The sequence below is a fragment of the Adiantum capillus-veneris genome, chromosome 28 (assembly GCF_014529385.1).
Source record: "Adiantum capillus-veneris isolate H3 chromosome 28, ASM1452938v2, whole genome shotgun sequence".
Lineage (NCBI taxonomy): Eukaryota > Viridiplantae > Streptophyta > Polypodiopsida > Polypodiales > Pteridaceae > Adiantum > Adiantum capillus-veneris.
The window spans coordinates 60,717,691-60,733,459 of NC_140958.1; the positions used below are offsets into that span (position 1 = coordinate 60,717,691).

Below are 15,769 nucleotides of genomic sequence, written 5' to 3' on the forward strand. Positions count from 1 at the left end.
ATAGACTAGGTTGCTTGGCTCCCGGAGGGGATGGGGCAACTTTCTCAGTAGTGGATTCCTACAAGGAATCATTTTGAGCACAGAGGTGCCCTAGCCTATCCAATAGCCTTCTGCCAAGGCCCTCTGCCCTCTACCTCAGCCTCTTCGTCCTGTCTTGCCCGTGTCCCCACACCTTCTTTGTTTTAAATGCCTCTCTCTCTCTCTCTCTCTCTCTCTCTCTCTCTCTCTCTCTCTCTCTCTCTCTCTCTCTCTCTCCTGCGCCCCTGCGCTGCCCTGCTCGCTGCTGTCCCTGCTGCCCTGCTCACTCGCTCTTCTCCCTCGTTGCCCCCTCGCCTTGCTCGCTGTTGTGCCCGCCTGCAGCCCCGCGCCCAGTGCCTCCTCCTCCTCGCGTTGCCTCTGCAAACCCGCGCCCCCCCCTCCCCCCCCGATTCGCCTGTAGCCCCCCCCCCCCCCCTCCCCCCCAAAATTTTAACGCGTAGGATGTCCCCCCCTACTTCTACGCGTAGAAAGTTTTTTTTTTTTTTTTTTTTTTTGAGACCCCGCCCCCGCCCCCACCACTTTTTAACTTTCGGGCCCCATAAGTCATTATGGCCTTTTGAGGACTTTAGTATAACATTTCATTTCATTTCTACCCCCCCCCTCCCCCTCCTTCAATTTTGTTTTCGAGGCGCGCGCGCGCGCACACACACACACACAGAGCTGAACATATTGACCGGGCCACACCGCCTCACGCTCCGCCACTCGTCGCGATCGTCGCCAGTGTGGGTGCACACGTACATCCAGTGCCGCGCTAACTGCTAGAGTGGGTGCACACACGCATCTAGCCCCCTTGCGGGCGGCGATCAAACATGTGGAAGACGAACGAAAAAGCCGACCCCCTAGAGGATGCCATTCGAAAATGCAAAGAGGAAATGACGGAGAACATCACCAAGATGAACCGCAATCTCTGGGGCACAATAAACATTCTCGAAGGACGTGTGCTGATCCAAGAGAGCAAGATAAGCACGCTGGAAGACCGAGTGACGACCCAAGAGGAAGAGATCACGTCATTCAAGAAAGAACTCGCCGAAGCCCGATCAAGAAACACACTGGAAGAGGGCGAACTGCAACCCTCAGTAATTGAAGAAATCAACACGATCGAGGAACAAGTACGGGCCATTAAAGAGGGAGAAGAACAACACAAAGAAATGACGACTTCTTGGGTGGATGTTCTTACCAAAACCCAACAAAAGGAAGACGAAGCCGAGAAATGGATCAAGGTGGCCAAGAAAGGAAAAGACAAGGAGATAACGCCCACATCCACACCCAACAACATCATTAACCAGACACTAGAGGAGGAGCAGAGGAGATGGGTGCGCACTTTACATGTGAGAATTTGCGGTCTTAAAGACAAAGGCAATGTGGACGAAGAAGTAAAAGAACTCACAGCCTTGATGGGGATTCATGAGCCGACACACCCAAGGGCATGGAGAGTGGGCAACATAAAGAAAAATGGAGGCAGTGGAGAAACCTCAAAAGAAAGAGCACTCATCCTCCGTTTTCCCTCCATGGAAGCAAAGAAGTCATTCTTGAAGAAAAGACCAACTCTTAAAGAGACTGGCATCTTTCTTGGGGACGATCTCACCCTCTCGCAGATCGCTCATATGCAGGAAGTAATGCCGGAGATTAGAGCGGCAAGGGGAAAAGGCAAGATCGCTTTTTACCGAGACGGAAAAGTGGTAATACTTGAGCGACGCTCCACATGACGGTGCGAGACTTATGGGACCACACTCAAAGTAGCTGCCTGGAATTGCAATGGATCTATGCGTCTTGATGTGGGTGCTTTTGAGGATAGCTTTACTGGAAGAGATATCATCTTCTACTCTGAGACACACCAGGCCCCTGGGCAATCCATGCCTCACATCAGTGGATATAGGTGGGAGACAGCCTACAGACAGGAAACACGCTCAGAGCAGAGAGGGCGGGGCTCGGGAGGAGTGGCAGTGTTATTTAGAGAGGATTTGCAGCCACTGATACATATAGCCCGCAGGGACGAGCAGGCTAGGTACATGTGGGTGAGACTGAAAGGAGAGACAGGCAGATACCTCTATCTAGCTATTTGTTACTTTCCCCCGAGTACATCAGTTTATGCACCACCCAAAGGACAGTCCCCTTTCTCTATTTTGGATGATGACATATGGGAGTTCTCTAGGGACGATGACATTATCATCCTCAGGGACTTCAATGCTAGGACTGCCCATCACTAGGTAGTGTTTTATGATACTTCAGAGGAGATGCTAAGAGAGATAGATGTGGCAGAGACGGGCCTTTCCAGACTATCACACGATATGGAATATATTGAGTATGGGCGACACCTGATAGACATGGGCACTGCACATGGATTGGCCATCTTGAACGGCCTACAGAGATTTCCTGTCTTAGAGGCTTTACATGCTTCCCACACAGACATGGAGCCAGCACGGTGGACTATGTCATGGCACAACCGAATCTCATCTCTAGTATCGAGGATCTCACAGTTGGGCCCAGACCGGTGGGGGTGGCGGTGGATCATGCTCTCGTGTCGATGACCATCTCCTTCCATTTCAGTGCAACACACAGGCCACGAGTAGCAGTCCCTACTCGCTACACATTCACAAGGGAGACGGACTCTGTATACATGGACGGAATCTATAGACGCCTATGCACTGAGAACCCGGGGCGACCTCTGGAGGAGCTAACTACTATACTGACCCAGACATTACATGAGGCAGCAGCTGAAGCATACCCACACACCCAGCCTGAGCAGAGCCGCCGATTTGGGAGCATGCCTCAGAATAGCTGGTACGATGAGGAGTGCCGCCAGACTAGAGCCAGACTTCAGAGGGAGGTGCTGTTGGGGGACGTCACTCACAGACAGTCACAGATGGACTTCCGACGCCTGGTGCGGCGAAAGAAGAGGGCTTTTCTAGCTAGACTCGAACAGGATCTATATCAGCTATTCTTGAGTCAAGACTCGCGTGAGGCGTGGCGGCTCTTTCATGAGCAGTCCCCCCCCCCCCCCCCCCCCCCCCCCCCGCTATTTCCTCCACAGAGACCTGGGGTCAGTACGCATCATCTTTGTACACAGTACCTGGACAGCCGCCCCTACCCAACCCCCCAGACCCATGCCCACATACATGTGTCTTTTTCACTGCTGAGATGGTGAAGAAAGCCATTGACAGGATGAAGACTGGGAGAGCATATGATCATGAGGGCCTAGTAGCTGAGCATTTCATGCATGCCAAAGACCTACTAGCAGAGCTTCTAGCAGTTATGTTTAACCGTGCCATGTGTGAGGGCCTACCAGACACTTGGAGCCTATCTACGATCGTACCTATCTTCAAATCAGGAGACCCCATGGAGCCTGGGAATTATCGCACTATTATGATTGGGCACACACTGGCACGGTTGTATGCATCCATTCTTGAGCAACAGCTGAGTAGATGGGCAGAGAGGGAAGGAATACGTGCAACTGGGCAGGCAGGATTCAGGAGAGGCTTCTCTACTCTTGACCATATCCTAACACTCAGGGCCATCATCAAGGAAGGCAGATCTCATGGGAGACGGATCTATTGTAGGTTTGTGGACTTCCGCAAAGCTTTCGACACGGTACCCAGAGCTAGACTGATGCGCAGATTACAGGAAATGGGAGTACCCACAGAACTCATTTGGGGGATCATGGCATTGTACAGATCAGTAGTAGGGCATGTACGCACCCCGGAGGGACTTTCTACACCGGTTCACTCCACTATTGGGGTGAAGCAGGGCTGCCCGCTCTCTCCCACTCTTTTCGGTATGTATGTGGATAAGATTTCTGACTACATTGACAGCGATGGGGATAAAGGTGCTCAGTTGGCAGGGACATGGATTCCACTTTTGTTATATGCTGATGACATAGTGTTGATCTCCGAATCCCCAGAGGGAATGCAACGTCAATTGGATGCTCTGCATACGTTTGCCCACGAAAGTGGTTTGTCTGTCAACCTCGGTAAAACCAAGGTTATGGTGTTTAATACCACCCCACAGTGGATCAGGAGGTCAGCACCTACATTCACATACGGCCAGGAGACTGTGGAATACACAGACGCTTACACTTACCTTGGAGTGGTTTTTAGCGGACCTACATTCTCACTCAGAAGAGCAGCAGAAACCAAACTTACTAGAGCCCACGCAGCATTAGGTAGATTGGAGAGGATGTGTTCGCAGGTTCAGTTTCAGGAGCCCCAGACGAAGCTCTGGCTCTTTGACACCTTGGTGGCTTCAACATTGCTCTATGGAACCGAGATATGGGGACCTTCACTGGATCACCACGGGAGGACGGGTCGCTCAGACGGATGGGGGAACATGGAGAAACCTCTCGTCTCTATGATCTCGCGGCTCATTAGAGCCAAGGCATCAGTACCACGGGCCATTATCCGAGCAGAGCTAGCGGCCCCCCCACTTGTGGTGGAGGCGCTCACCAGATCAGTCTCCTTCATAAACCGCACATGGGCACTTCCTAGAGACAGATATGCTCACACAGCACTTGAATCCTCTCGACAGTTAGCCATACAAGGAGATACAACATGCTGGTATGGGGAGATGACATCATGGTTTCAGGCACATGGGTTCAGCATAGACGGGCTGCCACCATTCCATTACTCATTGGATGCACCATCTCTCACCCTTACACAGTCAGAGATCACCAAGCTCATACACCAAGACATGACCCAGCTAGACACTAGAAGGACATGGATACAACCAGCACAGGAATTGGGCACGAAGATGGCTTTTTACAAAGACCATCTGCTCCAGCTTACGGAAGATGGTTTTGTGGCGAGACTCAGATATATGGATACCCACTTGTCTCATGGGATACGATGTGCTATTGGCCAGTTACGCACATCTTCTCACCAGTTGCGGATTGAGACGGGGAGATACAGGGGAGTAGCAGCAGAGGACAGGACATGCCCCTTGTGTAACATGGAACCTGAGACAGAGCTACACTATACATGTCGCTGCCCCGTCTACTACGAGATACGAGGCCGCTTCCATTGCTTGTTCAGAGAAGGTTTTGGACCACTCTCAAGAGTCATGGGATACGAAGATCAGAGATGTCTGGGTTTGTTCTTGCTTGAGCTGCGCAGACACAGAGATAGCCTGATGAATGGCGAGGCTAGCCAGTCTCAAAGACGGATCACAGACTTCTTCAGAGCAGACACGGGACAGCCGCAAGAGCCACTCCCACAGCAGAGCTCCCCCTCGTCTCACACCAGAGGCACACTGATTGACCGAGCGATTGAACTGGGGAAATCCAGACGCCCGCGACAGCGAAGAACTACACAGCATCAACGGAGACTACGACAGAAAATTCGGAGCACGCTGGCCAAGCATGCACGACGTCCGGTCAGACTACTAACCATGGAGGAAATTGATGAGATTCGCCAACGACCGATGCTAGATCTCTTGTGATTCAGCTATCCCAACAAGCCGCCCATTTTTTGCTTAGTCTTTTGCTTGGTTCACATCGATCAACTTAGGACCCCATAGTATATATCTTTGTTTTGTACTGTTGTTAGGTTATTTTGTTATTTTGTTACTCTGACTTTGTATCAGATCCACCACTTTGTAACTTTCGGGTCTCATAGGTCATTATGGCCTTTTGAAGACGTTAATATAACATTTCATTTCATTTCATTTCTCTCTCTCTCTCTCTCTCTCTCTCTCTCTCATTCTTATGCCCCCTCACCTCTCAACTTGCTTCCCTCTCCCACTCCACCTATTGCCTTTGTGATCTCACCTTTTTATGTATGATCTCCTATGTAGGACACTCCTTTACCTTTGCTTCAATCATGATCTCTCCCCTCTCGGACATGCCTAGAGGATTGGTCAGTGTAGATGCCGGCGTAGGGAAGAGAGCTTTGATTACAGATTCAACACCTTGGAGACTAGCCTCAAGAGTGCATGGTTCCAAATAAGAGAGTTCCATTTTCCCCTGGCAAGGGAGAGAAGACGGTGGACTCATTTGTGGGTTTCTCTAGGTGGTGAGAGCTAGGTAGTGAGAACCTAGAGGAGTGGGCTTCAGCATGTCATCTCCGGCAACTGTTTTGCAACAACAGGCTATTGAGTCCTCACGTCACTTTGAGCGATCTTAGCGTAACAAATCTACTAAAGACTATTTGGCCTTTAGCAAGATTCTTGGCCTTAGGAGCATGTACGTTAAGTTGCTGACATATTGCCATTCAATTGATTGTGAATACAAAGCGCGCCACCCCCCCCCCCCCCCCCCCCCCCCCCCCCCCCCCCCCCCCCCCCCACCCCCCTCTTACCAACACACACACACACAAAATTTATGGTATGTCCAATTTTCAGACGACCCACCTAGTAGAGTCATTGGCAAGCCTCCATTGGACATACAGGTTTTTCTTTCACTATTGGTACTTATATCAGTGTTGTACCGTGTTACATCAAAGTGAGGTTTCGTCCACATTGCACCGAGAGACACCCACAGAGGGCACATAGCATGGAGCACGACACATTTCTTCATCTACGCATAGATGCCACATACCACCTTCCTGTTTGATTCTTTAGGTGTGCGGTGGGAAGAGGGGGGGGGGGGGGGGGGAGATGGCCCATCTTCGGGTCCAGTTTGGTGTCAATGTTTCAAATTCTGTTTCTTGTGAATACGTTGGATTATTTTGTTTGCTTCTTCATATGCACACACATGTACATAAACGACGGTGCACACACACTTGAATATATATGTATTTAGTTATATGAGTGTATGTGTGTGTGTGTGTGTGTGTGTGTGTGTGTGTGTGTGTGTGTGTGTGTGTGTGTGTGTGTGTGTGTGTGTGTGTGTGTGTGTGTGTGTGTGTGTGTGCGTGCGTGCGTGGGCGTGCACATGTTCGCATATACGTGTCTATTAAGAAAGCATGCATGTATTTGCGTGTATTTCTAACACACAATTTTTTGTTTAATACAAGAGAGAGAAACCCAAAACCTCAGTATTTCTTGGATGGGGGCCTAAACTTTTCGCTTCTAAACTTGAGAACTTCAAACCTTTTAAAATTCTGAAATCATGGAACGATATTGTTGGCTATGCTTTCATGGATCCAAGCAACGTCAAATGCTCATTGGAGTGATTGGGCCAACTAAATTACCTGGACTTATTTTCTTTTGATGCTGATGCTTTTGCAGGGAGAGGGCTACTTAGTACTAGAGGATTGGCCCATTGAGACACCTGATGAGGAACCAGCAGGAACTCAGGTTGCACTTCTTTCACTGGCATGAAGTTGTATGATTGAGTGACCAATGTGGTTTCATGGACTTAAGATTCCTTACTTTATGTTAAGATTAGTTAATTGTTTTGTTTTATGACTAGTCTCAAATTTTTACTTGTGTCCTAATCTTCTGACTAGTCTTCAGCTTACAATGATGTCGTTGATAGCGATGTGGGTTGTGACGTAGACTGTGCCACAGTAAGTGGTCTTTCCCCACAAATTTGGTTTTGTTGAGAAGTTGCTTTTGATAGCTCACAGATGAGTACCGTTTTTCTTCTCAAATGCAGTGTGCTGATACTTAAAAAAAAAACTTCTTTAGGTTTGTCATGAGAATAATGAAGCTCATTTTTTAACGTACCACATAATTTACAATGACATCTATAGAGTACCAAAGCTACTTTTGAAGGGAAGGTATTCAGGTAACGTGAAGCACGTAGCATCTTTTGTGTTTAAAGATGTGGTACATTTGTGTTAGCATTTTAATGTCGGTGGCCGAATTAGCTATGTCATACTGCGAGTTTTCTTTACAGATGGTAAGCCAATTGACTGGCAAGATATTCTACAAATATTACCAGCTGGTTTAAGCAATGACAATGCAAAGTGGACATTCTTGACGTATGAGGTATGATAACTTTTTTCTTAAATGTAAAGATTATATTGGCTTAGATCACTTGCATCACTGATAGAGTTGTTGTACAGTATTTGTACTAAGGTTGATGACTTAACAAACCATAATTCTGTGAAGCTGGATAAAATCCCAGATAACTCCTTTAAGCTTGTAGATACGATTGGTCATCAGTTGTTATTACCATTGGAGGAGAGATTACCTTTCAAAGTGTTTGCTTGTTGACAACACATGAAACTTCTGGGCAAAAAGGTGTTGCACATGTAAGGCTATAGAGGTTGGCTCGATAATGGTAATAGATGATATTTGCTGGCTTTTTAGCAGTATAGAGAGCCATGACTGGATTTGTAATTTCTTGTTCCTCAACATCTTCAATCACCATACAATTAGGACAATCACAGTCTACTCCCATCACCGTGTCAGATATTGATCCTTTCCTTTCTGATATTGGGCTCTCTGAAAAGAAAGGAAGAGAGGGAATGGTGAAAAATGATTTTACATGTCTTTCAATTCTTTAGAATGTGCTTATACTTTTTACCTGTTACTAAAATGTCATCTCACAGATCGTCATTGAAGGTAGGTGATTTGATCCTGTGAGATGCATACATAATGCTTATTTTTGCAACTTGCTTTATAATGCTAGAACTTAACCCACGTTTTATGTTTCAGGAGCACCCGTACTTGCATATGCCTTGGTTGGCATTACACCCATGTGGCACCAGCGAACTTATGAGGATGGTTTTTTCCACAAGCTATGTAGACTGCCATCAAGTTGGCAATTATGTATCTCTGCCCACAGTCGCACGTTTCTACACCCTGGCATGGCTATCTTTTGTGAGCCAAGCTGTAGCTTTGAAGTTGCCAAAAGGATTCTCTCAATGTTTTGAGGCAATGAGAAATATGAATTGTTAAATAGTAGTGCTTGAGTGTCTGTAAAAGACTCCAGAGCTGAATCACTAGAGGTGGTATGCCTACACAGCCCTAATCACTTCATTCTTGTTTAAGGCACATGGATACCATGGGTCAGCACATAATCTTGTCGCCTTTGAATCAACACCTGCGCTTTAAGGGACGTATAGGTAGCAACCCATGTAGGTAAGTAGTCTAGTGTCTGAGGACCACTATATCCACCCAATAGTCTACGAGGTACAAGGATTGGAATTCCGCTTTATCCGCTGACTTTTTTTGGGGAGCCAATTGCTTTGGATTTTGGAAGCTTCTCATGTATTGCTTTTCTCATGGCCAAGGGCCTTTAAATAAGTCCCGTGGGCTCTCTCTAGCTCATTCTGTGCTAACGAGCCAGTGAGAGGAGCAATTGCTCAAGCATTAATACAAAAGAAATACTGAAAGAGGCGCCAGTCTTTGGGGCCAATCTCTCTGGGTAACGGAACTACGCCGGGCTGTGTCGACTCAATTGACTGTGAATTAAGTGTGAAGTGTTTTAAAGTGATTCTCTCTGGTGTGTGGTGCCAGATTCCAGACTTGGGGTGTCCAAGTTTCTTACAGAGAGCTCATGTGAAGTCCACTTGAGCTCCTTGGCAACGGCTCATGAAAGATGGGTTGAGAAAATGGCCCACTATCACGTCAAACAAGATATGCATGCAGGCTCCACGAGCCCCGTGGGTTGAATGCTCAGAAGTGTGCAGAAGCGTGCTGTAGGATCAACTGGAGTGGGGAGTCTTCTCATGCCTTAAACGTGTCTCCCGGTAGACCCTCTTGGACCTGTATGGGTGCATGCTCACATACTTGAAAAATCACCCAAGTCCGACCAGGCCAGGCCCGCAAACCGCAAGCTGCCGAAGACTACAGCTGAGCGATGCAACCAGCTCAAGTGCGTGTTTGGGACTGCTATGTACTCCGTACGTAGCTCGTTTCATGCTCTTCGAGATGAGCTACAACACACCTTGAACACCCAAGCGACCTAGATGTTATGAGCCGAGAAAGCTCTTAATTGGACTGCGCCTTTCGCAGGCTCACCCGCTCTGTCGATGTCCTGCATTCGTGCCGGGGTCCCCTTCCACTCATGGGTCCTGTTGCATGGTGTCCGTGCTAGGTGGGAGCCAAGACTCTCATATGCAACTTGAGGGGGTGCTCTCTCGTTACTGGGCCTCAGCTTGCCTCAAACTATCAGTGCCAAGCCAAGCAGTGAGTCTGAGAAAAAATGGGTAAGGACTATGCTCCATTGTCCCCATCCTAATCCTGTGGGACACCAGGGGTCGGCAAGCCGAGATCGGGCCGCACGGGCCATCACTCGTGGCCGAGGCCAACCGAGTCCCAACATTCATCTCCTCGCAGAAAAATCGTCCTCGATAGTAGCATTTTAGGGCGGTCTCTCCTTGGTTATGCTCCGAAGGGTGAACACCTATTCGTGTCTAGACTGCCAAACGCTGCTTCTGGGCGGTCTTACTGTATAATGATGGTGTCTTTAATTCCGTGTTATAGCTGTGCTTACAACTTAAAATAAGAAAGCTCTAGTTGTGGTTACCAAGCGTCTCATAACTTGGCACCTTGGATCAGTCCTATTGTTACATCCCCTGACATCAGGATGGGCGCCTGAGCTATGTTTGGCCAGTGCTCTAGTTGTGGTTACCAAGCGTCTCATAACTTGGCACCTTGGATCGGTTGCTAAGTGGGAGAATTAACCAGGGGGCTTTACCCCTATTGTTACATCCCCTGACATCAGGATGGGCGCCTGAGCTATGTTTGGCCAGTGTGAACCGACCTTGCGTGTGAACGCACCCTTAGTTGAAGGGAGGTTAAGAAGGGCAGTTAAGAAGTCCTATAAATAGGAGTCTCATTTATGAGACATTTTGTGTGATCACCACACTCGGGACATAAATTAAATTCCTCTCAATAGCCTTATGCAGGCCATAGTGAACTTTCACCTTGTTATAAGTGGTGGGTGCCTAACCTTTTAAGTGATTGGACATATTTTAAATAGGTTAGAAATGATCCCTTCTAACTTATTCAACACTTAAAAGGTTGTTCAACTTTGCCTCTCTGGTGAATAAAATCGCCCGCAATCTCTTGGGAAAGTACCTTGCTTGAGCTGATTACTTCTCTAAGGCAGCTAGATCTCCCCGCTCTTCTATTTTAGCGTACCGACGGACTGGAGTGTGACTTGATTGTCACCGTAAGCTCTCTTTCATGCACATAGCTCTTGCTCTCTCTATTTCTCTCGTTCTATTAGCTTGCTTATTCACTTAATTGCCCTGGGTGTTTTCCCTAGGCCATCCTCTTCTACATATTCCTATATTTAACTACTCACCTGCGTGCCATGGTATCACAGGATGCTTCTTCTTACAAGGTTTCCTCTTGACCCCACACACACACACGGGCTTTGTCCAAAGGTTGTTCTTTCCCATCCACAACCTCCGACACATCTCTCGTTGCTATACTAAAATAGCAGTTAGCAAAGATGTCAAGGCAACTCGTGGAGCTGCGCTCTACGGATGTCCCATTTTCGCTCGTCACCATGAGTATCTTGCCTCTTCAACTCTATCCTGACCCCTTCTAAGGAGAAATGAAAGAGTGTGAAGGGACCGCTATTGACTCATGGCTGGGGAAATCAATGTAACAGGAATGGGCGGAACATAGCCCAAACGTTTTGAAATGGCGTTTTGGACAAGTCACGTTCCCGAAATGGAGTTGAGAACGGAACGGGGTGCAATCGGAACATTGTTTTGCACGGGGGGGATGGATGGAACGCGGGTCGTAACGAGCAAAAGTAGGCATTTGGGGGCGTATTTGGGGCTGTTAAGGGGACATATTTGGGGCAGTTTGAGAGCAGGTTTAAGGGCAGACTTGGGGGTAGTTTTGGGATTGTTTAGAAGTTGATTTGGGACTAAGATGAATGGAGGTAATTCAAGCCTTACTTTAGTCGATTGTTCTGGCCTCGTTCCCATTCTCTCCCCCCTCCTTCTCTCTGTTCCCATCCTGCTCCGGACCCTCTCATTCCTGTTCCCTGTTCTCGTTCCGGGTAACTATGGGCAAAATGGAGAACCTACTTTAATCTGTACTGTTTCACTGATGCCAAGTGTACGAGTAAGGTGCATACTATGCTCTAGGCAAGGCTTACGCGTGGTGGGCTGGTTTACGGCTCAAGTCGACGACTTGGACATAATTTGAGATGGTCTTTTGTGCTCCCTTTTTGCAAATGGATAAGATCGAGTGTTTCAAGAAGCTGTTCAAGTTGGAGATGGGCAAGGACCCCGGCCGTGTACTCACAGAAATCCAAGGATTTCATCCACAAGACAAAAGCCTTAGAGGACCTACAGGTCATCTTAGAGATGCTCTATCTGTTTGGATTGGTATCGGCTTACATGAATGAGGTATTGCGGAATCCAATCACATCAATGGAGGACATCTACAAGTACGCAAAGAACTACGACAATACTTTGGCTGTATTTGGGAGTGGCCCGATGATAGGGAGATCTCTCATCGTGGTGCCTCCTCATTAAAGTTCAAATGCTTTGCCACAAATGCAAACGTCAATATCTGTCTACTGAAAGTCCGCGGAAGAAATTTAAAGACAACAGCAACAACGAGTTGTCGAGGATGGAGGATCAGAAGAAGAATCACTGCTACGATTGTCATTGGACCGGCCACTTCCGTGGAGACAAGGATTGCCTGAAGCGAAAGAAGAGGCCAACCACCTCCGCAACGACAAAGACTTCGGTAGACGCTATCGATGAGCCAAGTAGTTTGTCTTGTTTTGATCCAAAGATTTTTTCATGTAGATGCTCATAGATGCCGCAGTTGTTGCATACACAAGACCGTTTTTGACCCGCACGGTCTTCTTTGCGTCACCGGGGAGATCAATGGCCAAAATGTTAGGGTTTTGTTCGACAACGACTCTACTCATAAGTTTATTTCTTCTTGTGTGGTATAAGATATGAAGCTCTGGACCGTTACTGTAGACAATCCATATTTGGTTTGATACACGGAAAGTCGAACCTTAGATCAGGGCATAGGGTCGTATCACAGGTTGACCTCCGCATTCAACACTAGCATGAAGACTTTCGATTTTTGTATCATCATGTTCTTGATGGTGTGTATCATGTGGTCGAGGGTTTTCTATCCTTTGAGACCAACGATTCTGATGTAAACCTTATTTGGATTCCGTTTTGATGGAATTTGTTGATGTACTCCATTAGATTTACTTGATGGGCTTCCACCGTCTTGTGGGCCCAATCTTGATCACAAGATAGAACTTTTGCCCGGTAGCCATCTCGTCCCTCGGCAACCTTATCGGTTTAGCCCGAAAGAGGAGGACAGGATAGCTAGGCAAATGCAACCCTATCTTGTGAAACGGTTTATTGAGCTTGTGTGCTCTTGTTCTTCTCGCCAAAAAGAAATGCGTTTTTGCATAGATTACAAGGATCTCAATAAAGTCACCGTCAAGAGCAAGTATCCATCACCCAGGATGGATGACCTCATCTCGGGTGCATGATATTTCACCAAGATCGATCTACAGTCTGGATATTATCAGATACGAATACATCCGCACAATTTTCCAAAAATCGCGTTTCGTACACGGTATGGACATTATCAGTTTCTGGTCTTACCTTTTGGATTGACCAACGCTCCAACAACTTTCCAGTAGATGATGAATGATTTATTTCATCCATATCTGAGAAAGTGGGTTGACGTTTTTTCGTTGATATCCTTATTTATAGTTGAACACTTGAGGAACATTTGCATCATTGCGCGAGTCCATCTATTAGGTGGATAGATGAGCTCTATCAATGTTTTCAAACATTGAAGCGACTTGTTACATCTGCACCGATGTTGCATATAGTGGATCCAAATAAACCCTTTGTGGTGGTGAAGAATGCCAATAATTACGCCATGGGCGCTGTTCTCTATCAGGATAGCCAACCTTGCCTTGAGAGTCGCAAGTTTACAGTCATTTAGACACGCTATTCCATACAGGAGAAGGAATTGTTGGCGATCATTCATGCTTTGAAAATTTGGTGTCAATATCTTCATGGTGTCTGTTTCGTTGTTTGGATTGACCATCATTCATTGAAATATCTCTGTGATCAACTTGAGCTTTGAGGACGTAAGGCTAGGTGGGTTGAACTCATGCAGGAGTTTGATTTTGAGATTCACTATCATACAGGTGCCACCAATCCTGTGGCCGATGCCCTTAGTAGGATCTTGGAGGTGGATGCTCTTTCTTTCACTCACATTTCGACTGATTTCTATCTTTCTCGCAGAGGACGTTGCCAAACAGATCCTCACTTTCTTGAGATTTGGCAACAAGGCCAAGAGAAATTGTGTAGCCCGAAAGGCAATGGCGATCCGGACGCCCGTAGGCCGGCTACAAAGAGAAAGGTAGCCGAGAAGTATTGCTTCCGAGGTGGACTACTTTTCAGGCAAGGCAAAGTGTGTGTGCTCATAGATGAGGATATTCGCAAGAAAATTCTATATGAGTGTCACGATGCACCTAGTGCAGGACACCCTAACATACACTATACTTTGGCCTTGGTCGGCTGGTGTTTCTATTGGCTGCACATGAAGACCTTTGTTGAGAGGCTGTGTGGGAATGCCCTCAATGCTAGCTTAACAAAGCTGAACGTCAAAAGTGTGTTTTGCTTTTACATCCTCTACAAATTCCGGATAGGAAATGAACTAGCATTTCTATGGATTTTGTTGATGGTTTGCCTTGGACCAAGACCAATCGTGGTCATGATGTCATCCGGGTCGTCGTTGATCGACTCACAAAAATGGAACGTTAAATTTCTGTTTGCACCACCGTAAAGAGTCACGACTTAGCTCAACTCTTTGTGGAAGAGCACTTACATAAACCCTACGGTTTGCTTGAAGAAATTGACAGTGATCGTGATTCTAAATTCACTGCTAATTACTGGCAAATGTTGTTCCAAAAATTGGAAACCCGCTTCTGTATGTCGTCCTCAGATCATGCCCTTACTGATGGACAGACCAAGTGCATGAATCACACAATGGAGGATATGCTACAAGCATAAGTCTCGTCGTCAATGTGATTTGGAACACTATCTCCCATAGATTCAATTTGCTTATAACAGTACTAAGTATTCAGCTATAGTCCCTTTATGCTTATGTATGGTTATGAGACAAAACCAATGATTGCTCCTCGACTCAAGAGTATTAAGATGCAATCTGTAGCCGATTTCTTGCAAGAAATGCTACTGATCGCTAGAGAGAGCATCAAGATCGAGCTACCTTTTATGCTAATCAGCATCGGCAATCACACAGGGTCCCAGGAACGTGTACCTAAAGGTACCTTAGGACTCTGAGTTATCTTCGCAATATCGTGGACCATTCTAGATTATCAAGATGTATCCTACAAATTTGACGTTCCCTTTGGCAGGACAATTGTCACAAATTGCTAACGTGTCAAGCCATTGAAGAACGGAGCCAACCTGCAGATCTCGGCCAAGGAGCCTAAACCCTAATAAGCAACATCAGGAGAAAAAGAAGAAGCAAAAGAAGTTCCCACCAACTTATGGGACCCCGTCGGATGGGGCCCAAGTGACCTATAGACAAAATATCAAAAGGGGCGCCAAGGTTTGGGGCCAGTGTTCTCTTGGGATGGAACTCCGCCACTCACCGTGTCATGCACTCTCTCTCTTTCAGTTCAGTTGTTATTTGAAGTGCTTAAATTTGTTCAGTTTGTTCTTTTTCGTTGGCACGTAGTGCCCGTCCCCATGACAACAATCCATCTTGTGTTCCACGTGAGCTGCTTGAAAGAGCGCTTTGGACAAGATGAACAAGTAATCCTTCTCGAGAAAATCCCAAGTTAGGCGAATACCACTCATTATATTCCACTAGAACCTGATTGGTTCTCGATCAAAGGGTTTGCAAGTCTTGCAAGTCT

At 46.9% G+C, this 15,769-nt stretch overlaps 1 protein-coding gene across 2 annotated transcripts in view; it reads left to right on the plus strand.

The window, feature by feature from the left end:
• The window catches only part of LOC147420530 (ubiquitin-like-conjugating enzyme ATG10), a 43,277-nt gene extending 34,454 nt beyond the window's left edge, over positions 1-8,823 (plus strand). For both annotated transcript variants that reach the window (XM_086504875.1, XM_086504874.1), the window contains exons 3-7: positions 7,198-7,266; positions 7,419-7,478; positions 7,600-7,699; positions 7,811-7,902; positions 8,575-8,823. In XM_086504875.1, the coding sequence (XP_086361001.1) occupies positions 7,198-7,266; positions 7,419-7,478; positions 7,600-7,699; positions 7,811-7,902; positions 8,575-8,817 (564 nt within the window). In that variant the 3' untranslated portion in view covers positions 8,818-8,823. The remainder of the gene's footprint in view (positions 1-7,197; positions 7,267-7,418; positions 7,479-7,599; positions 7,700-7,810; positions 7,903-8,574) is intronic.
• The last annotated feature ends 6,946 nt before the right edge of the window (positions 8,824-15,769 follow it).